The sequence below is a fragment of the Sminthopsis crassicaudata genome, chromosome 2 (assembly GCF_048593235.1).
Source record: "Sminthopsis crassicaudata isolate SCR6 chromosome 2, ASM4859323v1, whole genome shotgun sequence".
NCBI classification, from domain to species: Eukaryota; Metazoa; Chordata; class Mammalia; order Dasyuromorphia; family Dasyuridae; genus Sminthopsis; species Sminthopsis crassicaudata.
In genome coordinates, this window is record NC_133618.1 from 519902872 (window position 1) to 519922825 (window position 19954).

The window sequence follows — 19954 nt, forward strand, 5'->3', positions numbered from 1 at the left end:
CCAAACCTACCACTAGACTTCATTTAACTCCCTGACCATCAGAAACCCTAATTTCAGTTGGGTACCCCAATCTAAATCTCTTTTCTATACAGATAATTTCATAAACCCCATCATCTACTCTACCTTTCATCCTTTCTAGTCTGTCTAACATAAAGCGTTTCATGGTCAAAGCTGCTGTAAAATGTCTCATAGATTTCCTAAAATACTGAAAATTCTTCATTAATTCCTCTAACTCCAACCTTCTTAAAACTTAGGGCCTGTACTAGAATTTTTGAGAATAACCTTTATTACCAAATGTATGTAAAAATATTTTGACAAAGATAATTGTTAGATGTGAATCTTTCATACTATTTAAAAGCCGTTCTTCATGCTATTCTTCCCTATTCTTTTTCATGGGTATTACTATACTTGAAGGAAAGAACTGAATTCAAATTTTATTTCTAACACCAATTATTTCTATAAATCAGGAGCAAGTCACTTCATCTCTAAGCCTCAATTACCTCACCTGTAAAAAGAGGATACTCCTTATACCCCAGCTTCTAAAACTGTGGCTCATGACCCCTTATGGGGTTTCATAACTGAATGTGGGAGCTGCAAAATTATGATTTATTATTAGAATATTTATATTTATTGATTTATGTATCTATTTTATATACCTATACCTCGAGTCATGCAAAAATTTTTAGGGCATAAAGGAGTCATGAGTGGAAAAAGTTTTCAAGCCCTGCCCTATGTTACTTACTTCATAGTATGATACAGTAAGAATTTATGTTAAGTGCTCTGCAAATTTTAAATCACTAGATAAATAGCAGTTATTAATGTTCTGCCCTTCACCTTATCCCCAATTCTTTTTTTCTTTTTTTTGGCATTTTTTTCACTTTTATTGAACTAACCTGTTCTCAGTCCTTGTCATTTCTCTCAATACTACAAAACTTACATCAGTCACACCATAAATCTGATACAACTTCCCATTTCACAAATATTAAACCAACTGCTTTTCTATCTAAACATCTAAGTCTCCTCAATGTGTCATAGGTCTGATCAACAGATTAAAATAAAAAAGAAACAAGATGAATTGATGAATCTTTCAGACATAAGCAATAGTGTACAAATAAGCTAAGCTCAAAGAGTTTGTTTTTCAAAATTAATTTTTATATCCATCCATATATTACCCTTGGCACATGTCCACTTGGAACCCAGGGACTCTTCCTGTTATATGGTATGTAAAGTGCTTGGCCCACTATGAATTTAAATAAAGGCTAAATAGGGTCTTATTTTTTGATATGTAAGTTAAAGGCTGAAAGGCAATAAACCCACAAGGGAACACACTCCAAGGAATTATGCAGTGCTCTGAGAATTTACTCCCATCCTTTCTTAGTATTGCTAATGTGGATTTCTTCCACTTACATGGCATTCATTGCACCCTGCAGAGTTAGAATAAAAACTGGATTAAATTATTATAATAATAAAAAGCAGGTAGATGCCAACCAACTTACATGTGTTCACAGCAGGGCAGAGTTCACAAGGAGTGCCCCAAGCTTTACCCAGGGAACAGCAGCAGGAAGCCTTAGAAACACCAACTCCAATTTCATTGCTACATGATGTATCTCCATTGTCTCCTCGAGGGCGAATATCCAAATAGCAATTGCCAGATCGTGTATCTATTCAAAATGTTCAGACACAAAAGTAAAGGTCAATAAGTAAGAAAATAGCCATTTTCCATGAACATTTAGGGATCAAAATTCCCTTTAAAAATTCCAATGGGAGAGACAACACTGTCAATTTTTTTTTTTTTACATAAGGTTTCCTAAGGATGGAAATTCAAATTCACATCAAAAAAATGACTAAAAACCACCTGGTTTATCATTATGGTATTACTATTACAGAACATTAAAGGAATGTACATTGGGAATACATTAGGAAAGATATCTCAAAATGCAAATCAATTCTGGTGACCTTTTAAAGGTTGACATTATTAAGTTTTAGAGAATAAAAATGAAAATGAATTACTTAGTGCTTAAAAAAAACAAACAAAAAAGGTCTATAATTCTTTGAAAAACATAATTGTATCTTACCAACACAGCCAACTCTGGTGGGGTTCAGTTCAAAATCAGGTGGACAATCACAGGTATAACTACCTGGGGTATTCACACAATTGCCACTAATACAAGTTGTGGGGTCCAGGCACTCATTAACATCTGTGATGAAACAAGTATAAAATTAATGCAGAATACACAACCCTTGTCACATTAGAGGGAATCTTGTACTCTTGCCACAGAAAAAGTATGATGAAACATGAAGTCTCAGCTTTTGGAATTATATCTAAAGAGGTAATTAAATTCTCCATAGATTTTGGTCCTTCCTTTATGATGGACCTTGAATCATCATGGTCCTTTCCCCTAGGAAATACTGAACATTTAAATCTGTTCAGTATAAAATGTAATCCTGAAAACTGTAAAAATATTCTAGCCAACATATAAAAAGTTAAACACTGCTATATTACTAATTCATCAGCAAACATAAATTATAACTAAAACATACATATACATACATGTGTGTGTGTGTGTATATATATATATATATATATATATATATATTCTCTCTCTCTCTCTCTCTCTCTCTCTCTCTCTCTCTCTATATATATATATATATATATATATATATATATGCATATATACATACTTAATATGTACGAACTTGTCCTGAGGAAACTTGTACGTTGCAAAATATGCTCCCCCCCCAAAAAAAAAAAAAAAAAAACCAAACTGGTCTTGGTTCAATCTGGCAAAAAAAAACCCACAAATGTATAATTACAAAAGCCAGTTAATGTCTTGTTATCCATCCTAAAAGGGTATATATTCCATCATTGATGTTATGTTAAATGTTTTCTATTCAGTTCCTATCCAAAAATGTGCACATTTCAGATATTTGGGACAAAGGTTTTTGGCAAATTTCAGCTCTACTAAGTCCTCTTCTATTCCAAACATTCACAGGAATGCCCAAATAAGAAACAAACTACCCACTAGAGGGGAGTGATGAAAACATTCCCCCTACATATATTAATCTCCTTTCTGCTTCTCCCTTTGTAAACTGTTGGATTCTATGTTCAAAACACCTCCCCTAAAAGTTGTATCTGGGAGGGTGTGACAGGGCCAGATTAATTTAAGGGATGCTTAAGGGTTTTTTTTGTTTTTTGTTTTTTTTTCTGAGGCTGGGGTTAAGTGACTTGCCCAGAGTCACACAGCTAGGAAGTGTTATGTGTCTGAGACCAAATTTGAACTCAGGTCCTCCTGAATGCTCTATCCACTGTTCCACCTAGCTGCCCCGATGCTTAAGTTAATATAGGTAATGTTGACACTCAGGAGTAACAAAAGGCCTAAATATAAGTGACTGAGAAAAGATAGATCCCTGAAGAAGTCACAGGGTAAAGTTAACACTTAAGATATTTGCCAAGGATGTAACACAATTCAGAACACAATTAGTATGGTATAGTGTAAAGACTTTTAAATTTGAATCAGAGGAACCAGAGTTCAATTCCTTGCTATACTAGTAACTCCTTGTGTGACATTATGCCTATTTTATTTTATTTTTATTTTTATTCACCTCTTGGGGCATCAGTTTCCCATCTACAAAATGATAGGCTAGGAATAGATGATTTAGTCTATGGTCCTTTTCAGTTTCAAATCTAAGATCCTATTACTCCTTTCAATATACATTAAAAGTATGTTTTTAATACCAAAAATCCCTCCTCATTGCTACGGTTACTTTTATTTTGTGATTAATAAAGTTGTATGCATTACAATGAAGATTTAAAGCTTTAGTATGTAATATTGGATGGTGAACATTAGGAATAAAATTTTCAGATATGGAGAAAAAGAATTTTCAGACTTTGTTTAAGGAATGTTATTAATACATTGTTGCATTTCTAGTAGTTGAAAACAGTACTATAAAATTCAAAAAGAAATGAGGACTAAACCATACATAAGGATTTCCACAGGTAGCAAATTGATATAGAAAATCATATATTAACATTATTTTCTATTGTACCTTAAATTATTTTGTTAAATATTCTCAAGTACATTATAATCTGAGCAATATTTGGGAGTGTTTCCATTGTGTTTTTGATATTTCTGTTTTAAGAGATTAAATGACCATAAAAGAGCCTAGGTTAGAATAATGTTAGAGGTAAATCCATGCATAAAATATTGCATAAAATAATATAGGAACATAAAGGAAACCAATTATATTAAAATGTAGTTGTCAAAAGAAATATATCGTTCATAGAGCCTTAGTCAAGAATAATTGCTAGGGGCTGGAAGTAAAGTAGCACATGGAAGGGCAACTAAAAATGACTTTAAAAGGCTGAACTGTAGGTAAAATTAAAGTAACATGAAATAAGTAACTAGAGACAATGTATTCCTAAGGTAACACAATAACTTTTATAACATTTCTTCTCACTCAAGCAAAAAAAATAATTATTTAATTAAAACACATTTTACAAACATTTAAATTTAATTTAAAACAATTAAATATAATTTAACTAATTTGGGCTATTCTGGAATCAATATGATGGAGGAAGAGCACTGAAAGGCAAGTGCAGAAAAGGAAGGACAAAAATCCCAGTATCACTAGAAGAGAATTGTCTGATTTCCTGCCTAATGATAATGAAGAAATATTTGAGTAGAAGTGAAGGCTGGGCAAAAGCCTTCTGTTTGGGATATGTCTTAGACTCTATTTCACCATAGGTTCATAAACATTAAGAAGTTAATCCACACAAAGAGCCTCTACTTATCCATAATAATAAACAAGAAATCATTCTGGACTTCCAAGTTCAAAATCTTGGGAGTAAGCTTTTATTCTTCCTTCTCACATAATTAGTTTTTCTCCCTGAAAATGTTTTTTTGCTATTCAATCTCTCATACTGGGTGTGATCTTTTCTCTAAGTTTTCACAATTAATATCCCATTCCTAAATACCTAGGATAATGGGAAAAACAACAGGACAAATATCAATCCAAACCCAGAAATGCCTTACCTGTGCAGTTTCCTCCAGTTCTGTCCAGTTCATAGCCAGTCTCACACTCACAGCGGAAAAGACCAGGAAGATTATGACAAGTCCCAAAGACACAGATATTAGGAAGGGAACACTCATCAATATCTGGAAGTTGGGGAGACAAAAAGAGAACTATTGGTTAAAGATAAAGGTGAGAATATCTATTTATAATCCGGTTTAAATTTTTTTAGCATTCAATACAGTAGAGTATCTCTGTAAGCATTAAGAAATTTCCAAAGCTTAATCAAACATTATGGTATCTTTTCTGAGGTTTCTATCACATCTATCAAGAAGCTTTATCTCTTTAAATTCATACATTCACTCTATTTATGAGCGCACTAGACTATAACTCTGTATTCCTCAGAGATTAGTACATTGCCCTCACAAAGTGGCTGTTGTTCAGCTGTTCCGGTCATGACTGACTTTTCGTGACCTCTTTTGAAGTTTTCTTGGCAAGAGACTGGAGTGGTCTGCCATTTCCTTCTCCAGTTCATTTTACAGATGAGGAAGCTGCTGTAAACAGGGTTATGTGACTTGTCCAGGGTCACATAGTTAGGAAGAGTCTAGAAAACAGATTTAAACTCAGGTCTTCCCAACTCCAGGCCTAGTACTGTACCCACTGTACCCTCTAGAGCTGTCCTCCAAACAAAGTAAATATCTTCTAATTATGCTTTTAATGATCATGATAATGATGATCATCTGGCTTAGTGCAAACATGTGACTGGTTTTAGCTTTCCTGAGCTCAAGTGATCCAACACCAATCCCAGCCTCAGTCTCAGTAGGGATTATAGGAATGCAATATCATGCTCAGTTGAAAGAATAAGTTTTCAAAGTATAAATGTGAGGTTTACATTAGAACTGAAATTTTTCTCATTTGTGATTCTCAGATTCTAATGCAGATATATATTGTTGACTGGGTTGAGGGAAAAAAATTTAGTCATCTAATAAAAATGTGGCTTTCTAGTGTACATTTCCATTAAAGTTTTTCTTAAAATATATTTATGTCATGAAGTGTTACACTCATTTTTAAGCTAGATACAAATTAACTTTAGCTTAAGAGTACATTCAGTATATTCTCCGTAAAGATTAAATGGCTATAACTATATTAATAATTTTAGAAAATCATACTCAAATGTACGATATGTATTTAATTCTGAGTTTCACTGTTCCTAAATACCTAAAACATAAGCATATGCAGGTTTCATCCATTTCTTGGACTTAAACACTACTCAAAAGAACTTCAGGACAAATTCAGTTTGCAAATTTGACAATTACTATTCAGAATTTTTCTAAAAATGTATTTAAAGCCAAAAGGATGTTGTATTCAGATAAAAAGATGACCCTTCCAATTCACCAATAACAGGTTATGTACTGGGAATTTGTATTTCAGTAGTAGGGATGAATTGGCATTAAGTCAACCACACTTACTTGTCTGCTCTCCCTTATAACCACTGCCATGAATCTGTAAGAGAGCTGGCTAAGATTAGGCCTGCAGTTTACTGCCACAGAGCAGAGTTTTTCGTCTTCATGAAAAGAAAAAGCTCATGTGGGAACTGAACTCATAATCAATTGAGCTCCAAACTGAAACTAGGACATAGGAGAGCAAGAAGGATGGTGGGTCCATCATTTTTTAAAATAATAAAGCACCAAAACTGTCTTTGTGAACTCTGAGCTTTCATATTCATTACCTTCACATGCTTTTCCATCAGCACTCGGCACAAATCCCATATCACACTCACAACGATATCCTCCTGGGGCATTAAGGCATTGCCCATTTCCACAAAGGTTTAGATTTTCTGAGCATTCATCAAGATCTAAATTTAAAAAAAAAAAGGAATTTCAGTTTATAGTTACAATTATTACCACTAATTTCTAGCTTGAAGGCTGGTAGATACTGCTATTTTGAGTTAATTAAATTCATTAAATATATGTATACCAAGTTCATGTAAGGATGCTAGGAATACAAAGACAACACAATAATCTCTACCCTCAAAGTGTTTATATTCTATTGGGGAAAACATAAATATTAAATATATATATAAATTAATTCCAGTGGCAGAAGCAGCATGGCCCTAAAAATCAGGGGATCAGTAGATTTCTCATGGATTAAGTGGTACTTGAGATGAGCTTTGAAGAAAGTTAGGGATTTTATGAATAGGAAATAAGAAGGTTGGGCATTTCCTGGATAGTCTTGGTTTTCCCTTCCAGACTGGCCTGGCAACATTTGGGGATTTCTAGTTAGAGGAAGTTTTACAAAGACACATCCATAATGATTTAGAATATAAGAATTACTTGGGTGATTTTAACCAAGTATATTTAAAATTATTTGACCACATAAAAATATGCATTATGTCAAGAATGTGATTCAAAATTAAGTTTCCATCTTAGCTGAGCCCTTTAATAACTGGAAAAAGAGTTAAATAGCAGATAAGTACTCGTGTGGGTGACCACTTTAAGAAAGGCATATAAAATAACTCAGATGGATGCAACAATTACTATGGAAATAATATTGCAAGCCTAGATACTGAAATAGTTTCTGAGATTTCCTTAAACAGTGAAAAATTATTCTATATCAATAAATGGGGTAAATATATGGAAAGAACAAGTGATCTCTCTCAGAAACATGCAAAGTAATTTAAATGGGTTAAATATGGGATAGGAAAGATGACCTACTAAACTTCATTAGTCAAATGGTGATTCCTAAAAATTATGCAGATTTATAGAATGAGCAAAAGAAAATGTGATTTGAGTCTTGGAGTAAGAAGGCTTCTCTTAAGACCTACTTCTTATATATACTAGCTGAATAATCATAACTTAATCACTCAATCTCTCAGTGGTTCAGGATAAGACCAGAAGCAGATGAGTTGTTGAGAAGTTTCAGGAAAAGCAATTTGCACACCAAGAATGCTCTATACAAGTGAGATAGTAATTTTGGACCAAAAATATATTTAGCATCTTTCAAGCCAACAAAAAGTTGGCTCCTTCCTGAAAGCAGTCCCAAACTCTTATTTTGAATGATCAAATTTTCAAATACATAATTTTCTTTATAAAAGTAGATGGTGACTGACACATCCTTCTCAAATGAATAGATGAACTACAATATTTATGGACAATTTGTCTTCTCCATAGTTTTTTGTTGTGATATGGGAGCCACCTGCCAGTGGCTGCTGGAGGTCTAACTCAGACCTGTAGAATGGATCTCTTCATGTGACAGAGGATGATGATACAAGGAGCCTGAGAGGCAGTTGCTGTTGTCTGACCTCTCTCCTCTTTCCTCTGCCTCCAACTTATTTCATTCCCAGTCCGCAACACCTGTGTCAGTAAAAGCTCCTTTGGAACTCCTTCAGATGTTCACAGCTGTGGAGGCTCTTGGAGAATTGACCTGTCCCTTCACTTAGGCATGGTCCTTAACAGTTTTTTACTATACTTTCATGACAAAAGCACCCTCTCACCAACTTCAAATAAGAACTTACCTATACAAGTGAATCCATCTCCAGTGTATCCTTCCTTACATAAACAGCGGTAAGATCCCATTGTATTTTTACAGTCAGCATGTTGGTTACACATATGCGTCCCATTAGAGCATTCATCCAAATCTAATAGGAAAGTGAAGAAAGAAATTCTATAATGATAAGACATTATGACCTTCAAAACATTCCATCACCAAAAATGTTAAATTTCCCTCATAAGTTTTAATAAAATATCTAAATATCTTACAACCAGCTTAGGTTTTGAAGAATTCCCAACTCACCTGTGCATTTAATGCCATTACCAATCCATCCTGGACTGCAGCTGCATTTGAAGCTCCCTGCTGTGTTAGTGCAGACAGCATGCCTGTCACAATTATGTGCTCCAATTTCACATTCATTGATGTCTGGGAAAAAGAGAGTGGTTTTTAGAATTCAGAATTAATTCTTTTTTTTTTTTTTCTTAAACTTCCTCAGAGGCATGAATTTTCAGCCACTGAATTGCTTTTCTTGTTTCAAACAGGATAAATTAGTTTAGCAACAATGTTTACAACACGTGTCCAAGAAGTTCAAATGACAATTCATTAAATAATAAAGCATAATGAACTACTATTAATTTTGACTATTATTAGTTACCATTTTTGTAAGGGAAAAGTGATCTCTTTAAAGGAGTAAGGTAATATTATTATGAAACTACAAAGGGGAGACTTTTATGTTTCTGTGCAGTTCATTTTTTCTTTGTTACACTAATCTCTAGTTCTGAAATCCAAGCTCACAATATTAAAGAAGAAAGCCCTCTGTTATTTTCTAGGATATGAAGGGACTATTTTTGCTCACTATGGGGAAAGGACATATCTCCACATGCTCTAACTCCTTCTTTAAATTTTAGAAATTACAGTTGAAATTTTAAAAATCATGCTTATTGCTCAGATATATTTTGAGAACTGTGGAGATAATTCCTAAATGGATCCTATGTTATTTTCTTGAATCCTTGGAAATGGCCAAAGAAAGCATAGTAGCCAATAAAAACAAGAGGCATGATTATTACATAGAATCAATTAGAAAAAAAGATGATTCAAATTTCTTAAAAAAAGGTCTGAAGTGAAATGTATTTATTTTTTCTATTATTTTTATTGGCTTGATATTTTATAACATTATGTATGACCTTTATGTTCCATATGGTAAATACAAAATAGTAGATGCAGAGAATTTCCAAGGGCATCATTTCCCTTATTTCTTTATTATTTTATAATATATATGTATAATATAATATAATAATGTAACATTATTATATTATATACAATGAAAGTTTCCACAAGTCAAAGATATCTGTCAAATATGGTAAGTGACAGTTTGGGAAGAATATGTTTTAGTTAGTTGGTGTCACATTTTCTTTAACCAGAAGCAGGAATCTGTAAGATGACAATATCATACTGAACAGGAAACCAATGCCTGTTACAGATCTTACTGGAGGTCAAGAAAACTAATTTTGGCATGAAACAGAGGAAAAGGTTAACAAGAATTTCTAGAGGTCACTTGAATAATGACATAAAATAGAAACTGCACAAGCAACTTGTGCTTACTCTTTTGATTATTAAGCAAAATTAAGAGTTTTGAAATTGTTTTGGAAATGGTTGAGAGATACTCTGTATTCAAATGGAAGCTTTAAAATAGTCCTGTGATCACAAACACCCTTATAAACTTTCAGAGAACACATAAGATAACCTAAAAAAAAAAAGCTTGTCAGATTGTTCTGCCAGAAATCTCTTAAGTCATTAATAAACATTAAATAGAAATGTTCATGTAAAAGTTCTTTTATAATTAAGTCATACAGTTGCTTCATTTTTGTAACATAATCTTGAGAATATCAAGTAGACATATTAAATGCTGACCTTTGCAAAAGAGAACATACGCTCATCAGTTTCAGGCATATCATGATTTGTATTTCTTCTGAAAGCCAGTTAATTCTTTAGTGATTGGAAACTACCTTCAGCTGTCTGACAGAGCATGATGAACTTCCAAAGAAAAGGAAAATGCAAAAAAATACCTTGCTAACCAATAGTACCCAAAAACTAAGTGATTTTTCCCTTAACTGACTTTTCTGACTCGTAAGCAAAATAATTTTGATCAAATGTTTACAAGCCAGCCACAACACATTATTTTCCCTTTAGGGAAACATTCACATTTGCATTCGATCCCAACTATTCTCTCATGAGGTCTTAAACAAAATTCTCCTTCTATATATTCTCAGGATCATTAGAAGGACAGTCTGAAACCATAAAACTAACTCATGGAAATCCTGGATAATTAAAAAGCATTTAGAAAATCTATGGAACCTAGAAGCTGAATGCAAATGCAGAGATCATCTAGTTCTAAGAGAAATGAGGTGCAAAGGAATAATTAGATAACTTTTCTAAGTTAAGTTCAATTTATTAATTACATTTATTGGGTGTCACAACACACAAAAGAGAGTAGGTGCTAGATCCCAGGTCTCCTGAATTGGGCCAGGGTGCTTTGCAATGCCCCACAATCCTTCACGCTCACTGTTTTTGGACACTCATGTTAAGTATTTTCTTCCCAGCTCCTCAGAATGAGATATAGAGGGGGGTTAGATCTTGTCACTTAACTCCAATTGAGTTAATTGAGGGCTTTCTTTCCTATTTTCTAGTTATTAATGTTTAAATTATATCCTAATAATTGTTCCCTTCAAGCATCTTTGGATAAGTAAAAGTCTCCATATTCAGTTTCTTCATGTATATGCTCAACTTTGAAAATGTCTTAGAAGAATTAACCATTAGAGAGTTCTATCCTTGTCCTGTCTTGTACTACCTTGAATAAGCAGAGGGAGATTCCTTATCTTGGAACTTGCAATGAAATCATAGGTCTGATCCTAATTCCTATCCTAGACAGAATATGGTTTGTAGTGTATTCTTCATAAAAACATGGACCAAAAGAATGTAAACTCCTTTAGGAGAAGAGATTCTCATTTTTCTCTGTCTCTAGCACCTTACAGAGAGTCTCCCTGTCCACAAAAGGCTCAAAAAATGCTTGCTTGATCACTTGATTTTATTACATAATTCATATATGTGTAAATCTTTGGATAAATTATCATTTCCATATTCTTCAAACACACATCACTTTAATAATGCAAAGGCAATTTTGTATTTGCCAAATACATATTTTTTTTTCTGTACAAATGTTCCCTCCCCCACTGTGCCAAGTGTGTGCTCCAGTGCAAAAGAAACAAGCCAAGAGAAACAAAGGCATTCAAATTTAAAGTTGACACTCCATTCTTCCTTGGTCCTTAGTTACCTCATTCTGTTAAACCAAGAGTTTTAAAGAGTGCTCAAGGGACCTCTCCCAGTCAAGGCTAAGGGAGTGCTCTGAGTAAGAACCAAGAAGCTTCCAGATAGAGCATCTTTTTATGTCTGACATCACAACAGCCCCAAAGGCTTGTGGATTGTGTTAACAGCAAACTATGACCTTCTCTCTGGTTACATAGGGCAAAAGATGCACTGACTGTATAAAAAAGCTCCCCACCAACTGACATAAAGAATTATGCATAGGTGAAAAGTAAAATCTGGCCTTTCCGTGATTAGACATTAGGAGAAGCTTTTCTCTACTAATGAGGTTAAGAAAAGAAAAGATTATCTTTAAGATTGTTTAGATTTGTAAAACTAGACAGAGAATAGAGCCAACACTATTCAACTAAACAACCAAAGAGTTTTTGCAAGCTAATAACCATGGGGGCTAAGTTATTATGCATAAGAAATTGGAAAGGAATAAGCAAAATATTTTGCTGACTAGTGATGACTTTGATGTGTATGATTAAGTTATTTATTGTGGACTAAAACTTTCTATTCACATTCCCTCTCTATGTATCGGCTCATTTAACAAGTATTGTCCCAGGGATTCAATTAGCATAGACAACCTCTAATGTGGCAACTTCCTCCTCTAGTACAGATTCTAACTTGTCTTTTACTTTGCATATATGTCCTGAAGAATTGTCTTTTTATGGAAGTCAAATGATCTTCCCAGGATTACACAGTAAGTAAATGGTCTGATACTATCAGAACCTTCTCTTCAAGATTTGCCTTCCACAGAGGTAAGGTATCATGCTTTGACTGGATGTCTAATTGCAAATAGGCACAATGAGCAAAGAAGCTATATCCTGGGTCACAAATTAATTTCAGTTTTCTTAAGCCAATATCAGGCAAGGTTGTTTTTCTATATGAAGAGCGAGTGCCTAAAATTTGGTACATTTAAGGATTTCAAGAAAATGTATGCATACTCTGTAAAATAGAATATTCTCCTCAGTAAAACCCACATTTTTTAGAATGCTGAAGGGGGAAAGCAGAAATCCAACATCCATGTGGGCTGGGAATGTAAGTCAGTGGGTGGATTCTGAAACTGGATGATGGGGGGATGTTTATTTGTTAAAATGAGAACAATTATTAAAAGCAAGGATTTAAAAATATTTAAAGCAAAATGTAATAGAACCCAGAAGATATTTCATAATTTTAAGGAAGTAATTTTCCTCCTTTGAAATGTCATAAAATTGATTCAATTTTAAGGTACATATATACACACACACACACACACACACATATACATATATTTAAACTTGTGGAAAAATTTCTGTTGCCTATCATCAAAACGTGATTTAAACTGTTCTTTGATGTCATTTTATATGTGGCTGGTTTATTATTTCCAATTAGGAGAAACCACTATCACTATTTATACTTGTTGCCTAGAAAATTATAAACACTTGTCTTTACCGTGGCCTTCACTAAGAAAATTTGACCATATTATAAGCTGTGAATTACCCTACTTTTAATTTAACAAGCAGGAGCAAAGCCAAAAGAAACCTAAATCTCCTAATTTTTTTAACTACCCCATTTTTTAAAAAATCATTTTAAATTCTATTTAATGCTTTTCCAATTCTGGCTTTTAGATCAAATGTGCCTTTGGTTAAACAGGAGTCCTTAAGTTAAAGTCTGTGAACTCAGGTTTTTAAAAATATTTTGATAACTATTTCAATATAATTGGTTTCCTTTGTAATCCTATATATTTCATTTTATACATTTAAAAACACTATTCTGAGAAGGAGTCCAAAGGTATTACCAGACTACCAAAAGAGTCCATGACACAGAAAAGATTCTGGACTTTTAAATATTTGTCAGTATTGGAATTAACAGAACTCCCCTATTCTAAAAAGCCACACACTTTTCCCATGGCCATATATACAAAGGAAAAAAATCCTTGTGAGGAACATTTAAAAATCACTTTCACAAGTTTACAATTAGGAAAATTTAGGTATAGAACACCTTAGTTATTTGTACAAGGTTATGAGCCAACTAGAAATAAAATCCAAGTCCCCTCTAACCTGGTTTAACCATTAGGCCAGATTGTCTCATACCATGGCAAAGCAAAGCAGTCACTGTATTACTGAATCTGCTGAAGGGTTGTCTGAATTCTATCAAACTGAAACTTAATCATAAGCTATGATTTTAGAGGGGAAAAAGAGAAATAATGAAATGCTGGTCCTTAGGGAAGGATAAAGAATTTCTTGGATTTAGATCTATTCACATGTCTCTGTACACATCAGTAAAAAGCAGCTGTTACTAATGTACAACTGGTAATGCTTCATCTAACATACAATGTAAAACTCTATCCAGCCTTTACATTCTTAGTTTCTATGTAAACTTAAATTATGTAAAATAGACATTTCAAGGGGTCTAGTGGATAAAAGACCTAGACTGAGTTAAAATCCTGTCTCTGACAGATACTGGCTGTGTGATCATGGGCAAGTTATGTAAAATAGACATTTCAAGAGTCTAGTAGAGAGAAGCTAGACTGAGTTAAAATCCTGCCTCTGACAGATTCTAGCTTTGTGATCATGAGTCGTTTAGCCCCTCAGTGCTCTAAGAACCTTTTTAAGAATCTAGTAACAGCTGAATTTTCAAACTGTGTAGTGGATATTTGCATTGGTGAAGGGAATTCACATGCAGCAAGATTCTCATATTGCTGAAATCTTAAATCTAGATGCCACACTTAATAGGGGCCTTTTTTATATGCCATAAATTCTATACTTCCAAGTTATATCAGCACATGCAAGCATAATTTATCCCTTTTTAAAAATTCAACTCTCTTTGGAATAATGCAAATATTTTTATTGTTGTGTTGACTGTTTTGCTGAACTGCATTTTCCCTTCTTTATTTTTTAATCATTCTTATTAAAAGATGACTCACTGGGAAAAGGAATAAAAGATAGCAATAAAATTTAAGATAAAAAATATGTGCGCTCATTTTAAAATGGCCTGAGTGCAGACACCAGTCAAATCCATCATTTCCATTAAAAATTAATCCAAAGAAATCCTATGAAAATTTCTTGAAAAATCAGCTCAACTTTTTAACTTTAGAAGTGGCAGAAGGTTTAAATATTAACCCAAATATATACAAGGGCAAGAACTAGAGGCATAAAGTTCTAAAGAACTGAACCCATTGCGTAGAGATTTCCTTACCATATTCTCCAGTTTTTTTCTTCTATCTATAAACATCAATATTCTCTAACTTGGGCTAAATTTCAGTCAGCTCACTTGATCCAAGTCCCTAAACTAGCCAGGCACTGAGTAAAGTGAAACAGTTATGACCCACTTTCTTAATTCATTACTGCCAGACCACCAACTCCTTTCCCAATAGCCTGTATTTATACTGGAAGATACAAAATAAAACCCGAACAACCAAAACATATAAAGAGGACTGTATGTACCTGTTTTGTTGGTTAGAAGGAAGGAATCTACATACTTTTTGAACAGTGTCTGGCACATCCCAAAAAATTTTAAATCAGTCAAAAAAGATGCAGAACTAAATATCATTAGTCCACTATGTTGTAGAGTGCTGACAACTCTAGAATCTAAGCTTTTAGTCTCTCTTTTTCTATGTGGGCACCTATCCATGCTGAAGAGGAGGAAGAAAATTGAGTGAGTGTCAAAGAGACTTCACTTTCTGCCTAAGGTCGTCATTTGGCCAGGATTTGTGGTTCTTAATACAATACATTATTAATGTCATTATCCTGTGCATCTATAACTTTGAACCTTAGCATTCTTGGCCAGTTTGGAATAACAATGTAAATTTGGGCTGTACTGAAATATTTTGATATAATTAAGTTAGGTATCTGTACATTTACCACTTTGCCAAGCTGCAAATATTTCAAGTGTTCATTTCAAGCTATGAGAGCTTGCCAAACTAGCTTTTGGAATAGATGTATGTTATTTGAAAATAAAGTATACAGTTACTTAATTCAAACTCAGCATGGGCTCCATTATGCTTTAAAATTATGTTATGTTACGTGTTATTTTCTATTATATAAAATTTAGGTAACTACAGTAAAATTTTACTATATTATCTCAATTTAATATTTCTCCATGCTTAAAAGTGTTAGCCAAAGGTCCATAAAATATCACCAAGGAAAAATAGTTCTTTTCTGTTTATGAATGTATGAGTTTATCACACACACATACATACATATATGCATATATATATGCAGAGAGGGTCCTTAATAAACATTTTAAAGCATTTTATGCACGTTTTTAGGTGATGACATAAGACAAATATAACTCTAAAAAGTCTGAAACCAGCTTATTCATAAGATTATTTAGGTTCAATGAACACAGGACGAATTAGGCCAAAGCAAGTTAATGCAATAAAATTTCGCAAATTAAAGTAATTTGGGAAAGAAACTAGTTGAAAGTGGTGAAAAATATTATAATGGTTTTTAAAAAAATAACATTTGTGTTACTTTTCAGTTACATAACAAACTAAGCTAAATAGTTACTGAAAAAAGGAACCTTCAAGAATCTGCTTTAATGAAAGGTAGCCTGTAATGCAGAAAGACTGTCAGATTTAGATTCATATATATATATATTCCAATTCAGATACTTAACTATTTGCATGACTTTTAACAAGCTACTTTCCCTCTCTTGATCCTCAGTATTTTCATCATCCATCAACAGATATAATAATACTCCACAATACCCTCACAGGACTGGGGAATGCCTTCAGGACACATAAAAGTACCACATAAATGTGAGCTATTGTTATTATGAAGAAATAAAAGAACTGGTAGTGTGCAAGCATAGCAAATATTTGAAAATAAATGATTCTAAATTATTCTTTTAACATACATTACTACTAGATAGATGAACAACAAATCCTCTGAATGCAGCTTCATTTCTGCCTTTCATTTGTTTAATATAACATTTTTGAAATGACTAACGCAGAAAACTTTACCTCTAAATTCTATCCAAATGGATCACAAATTCTAAACTTGTGGAAGCTGAATTAAGGTTTATAGTAATTCAGAATGGTACAATACATACTTTAAATAGATGTTAAATATAATCCCCATAAGGCCACGAACAACTTCATTTTTGTAATTTTTTTTTCCTTTACAGTACCTTACAGAGCTCTTTAACAAAGATAGACATTTAATATTGATTGAATAAAATTTAAATTCAGGATGGACCACAAAAATACTAACAAAAGTTGCCATCTCAGTCACTAATAGTTTATTATTCATATTTTAAAACATACCTGTACAGCCAGTTGTTCCTTTTTTGCCTGAATATCCCATGTCACAATGACAGATAAATGAGCCTTTCGTGTTCTCACAGCTGCCACTCAGACAAATGTTTGGATTAAGATCACATTCATTAACATCTGGAAAATATTTTAACATTAATCTTTATATAGAATTTTCCACATAATATTGAGTCTTCCTAGAGACAAAGCCACTGACACATACACACACACACTCAGACTCACACTCTCTCACCCATTTTAAAGCACACATACTCACACGTTTCCTATCTATTATTCTCATAGAACTCTTATAGAATTTGGCAGAAATTTAATGAATTGTCTGTCAGGAAACAAGTGGTATTAAAATGATATAACATTCTTCTCTACAGGCCCAGTATAGTATTTAACCTTGCATAAATGGTTATCTAGAAGACTGTTTTAAGCTTTCCTGAATCTACCAAATGTCATTTGATTGATGAAATGGTGCAAAATAAAAGTTGTCATTCTTTTTTTATTTATACAACACCAAACAGGCAGTTTTCAATAATATTTCTTCACTGAATGATTGTGTTCTGCTTAGCCAGCTCAGTTATAGTATCTGGTAAACAGTTATTGATTATATCTCTTTCCCACATGGATAAATTATTTTTACATTTTCCTTATTATTATTTTTTAATTTGCAGTATTTCTGTTAACAAATAAAGTATGATATATATACATAAATATATCTTTTCTTAACTATAGCTTGCTTGGGGGTGGGAAGGGATGAAAAGGGGAAAAAGAATAAAGTAAATAAGGTGAGCAGCAGAGAACCAAATAATAATTTATAAGGAAGTAAAGAAAAAAATGGACATTCATGAATATAATTGCTTCTACTTCTATATAACTTTATTGAACTGATAATTTATTGTTATATATTTTGAATACTCCTTGATGTTCTGCTGGACATGTGACAATGTTCTCTTTTGTTTTATTTTGTTTTGTGTTCCTTTTATGTTTTTTTTTCTTATTCTCTTTTTTAAAAATATTTTTAAAGAAAGAAATCAAGAATTCTGTGAAGAGGATAAGACAACTTTTTTTAAAGTTTAAAACAGCTGCTTTAAAAATAAACTGTTCACTTAAAAGAGTAAAAAGAAACCTAGTATATATTCATACACCAATCCTAAAGTCCCATTATCCTTCTCCCAGACAAAACAATTTGGTTGTGCTTGGCACAGGCCAAGAATTTAAAAGCTTTCTTTTAAGCCATAATGCAAAGGGTTAAGGTGACAAAAAATAACTTATAGAAAGCAATTCACAGCACTAGGTCAAACTATATTTCCATTAAGTTCAAAATTCTGTGTCTGACAGAAATGTGAAGAAAACAACACTTGTCCCTCAGGACATCAATTTCAAAAATAAGGATTATTCTGTAAATGTTTACTTTCATCTTGATAAACTATTATGAATTTATTATCTACTTTCTTTGCTTACCTTACTGTAAAGTAAGCAACTGTGTTAAGAAAAAAGAAATATTGGTCTTTTTGACTTACCTACACATGTCTTCATGTCCTCAGATGCCATGAACCCATCATAGCACAGGCACCTATACTCTCCAGGTATGTTTGTACACTGACCTCCATCACAAATATTAGGGTTATCTTCACACTCATCAATGTCTACAAAGGAAAAAAAAACCCACAAAATTGAATTGATATGTATATTTCATTATGAAGTACATAAAAAATCATAACAAATATAAAACATTTTTCTTCCAGCAGAGAAATGAATCCTAAAATTTCAGACTTAGAAAAGGCTTCAATAGCTACTTAGTACAAATTATATCCGAATCTTTTCTACAATATACATGACAAGTTGTCTTCTAGACTTTGCTTGAAGACCTCCTGTGAGTATAAAACTCCTTGACAAGATAGTAAGTCCTACTTTTGGACAGCTCTTTAACTAATTAAGTTTTTCCTTACATCAAATTTAGTTTTTTTCCTTTACAATTTCTAGATATTTCTTTTAATTTTGTTGTTTGAAGTAAGCAGAACAAGTATAATTCATTTTGCATGTGCCTGCCCCTCAAATATTTAAGATAAGTTATTATTCCCTTACTCTGTCCATTCCATCCCAACTTACTCCTTTCTTCAGGCTAAATCCTCAGTTCCTTCAACAAACTATCATGAAATTCACAGCACTTGATTATTCTGGTTATCCCTCTTGGGACATCTTCCCAGCTTATTAACTCCTAAAATATAATGCTTAAGAAATTAACCTAATAGTTTAGCTGTAGCATGAACAACACAGTACAACAGAACTACCACCTCTTTATTTCTGAAGCCTGCAAGTCTTAATGTAACCCAAGATGACACTAGTTTTTCTTTTCTTTTTCTTTCTTTCTCTTTTTTTTGGGCTGTAATTGGCTTCTATTGAGCTTGAAATCTACTGTAATCTTTCAGGTACAAATGAAATTTTATCCAAAAAATTAAAAGCAGATCAAATTATCTGGGGGAAAAAGATGGAATTTTATCAAGTCATCAGCATTAATGTCATTTGTGACACAAGATAGTTCTTATACCTGGTTAAAATTTTGTTATATTACTATTATCCTATCTGCATTTAACTGTTTTTAAAAATATCTAAGAATCATTTTCCTTTTCTCTACTAAGATGCTTCATCACAATGGGGAAGTAGCTTTGATTTCTCTAAGGCAATTCTAGCAAAATACAAATTCTGCAAGTTCTTATACCACATTTGGAAATGCTTTTACTGGATGCTGGGAAATAGACTGTATATTTATTCTCAAAGGACCAGTCAAGTTTGGAATGTGTTCAAATCTTAGTTCAATAGATAACAATTTTTTTACTACAG

General features: G+C 32.9%; 1 protein-coding gene across 2 annotated transcripts in view; it reads right to left on the reverse strand.

Moving 5' to 3' along the window:
• FBN1 (fibrillin 1) overlaps positions 1 to 19954 on the reverse strand; it is a 267909-nt gene that overhangs the window by 55875 nt on the left and 192080 nt on the right. For both annotated transcript variants that reach the window (XM_074294433.1, XM_074294434.1), the window contains exons 30-37: positions 18634 to 18759; positions 17114 to 17239; positions 8803 to 8925; positions 8525 to 8647; positions 6740 to 6865; positions 5034 to 5156; positions 2076 to 2198; positions 1497 to 1661 (exon numbers count right to left, since the gene is read on the reverse strand). In XM_074294433.1, the coding sequence (XP_074150534.1) occupies positions 1497 to 1661; positions 2076 to 2198; positions 5034 to 5156; positions 6740 to 6865; positions 8525 to 8647; positions 8803 to 8925; positions 17114 to 17239; positions 18634 to 18759 (1035 nt within the window). The remainder of the gene's footprint in view (positions 1 to 1496; positions 1662 to 2075; positions 2199 to 5033; positions 5157 to 6739; positions 6866 to 8524; positions 8648 to 8802; positions 8926 to 17113; positions 17240 to 18633; positions 18760 to 19954) is intronic.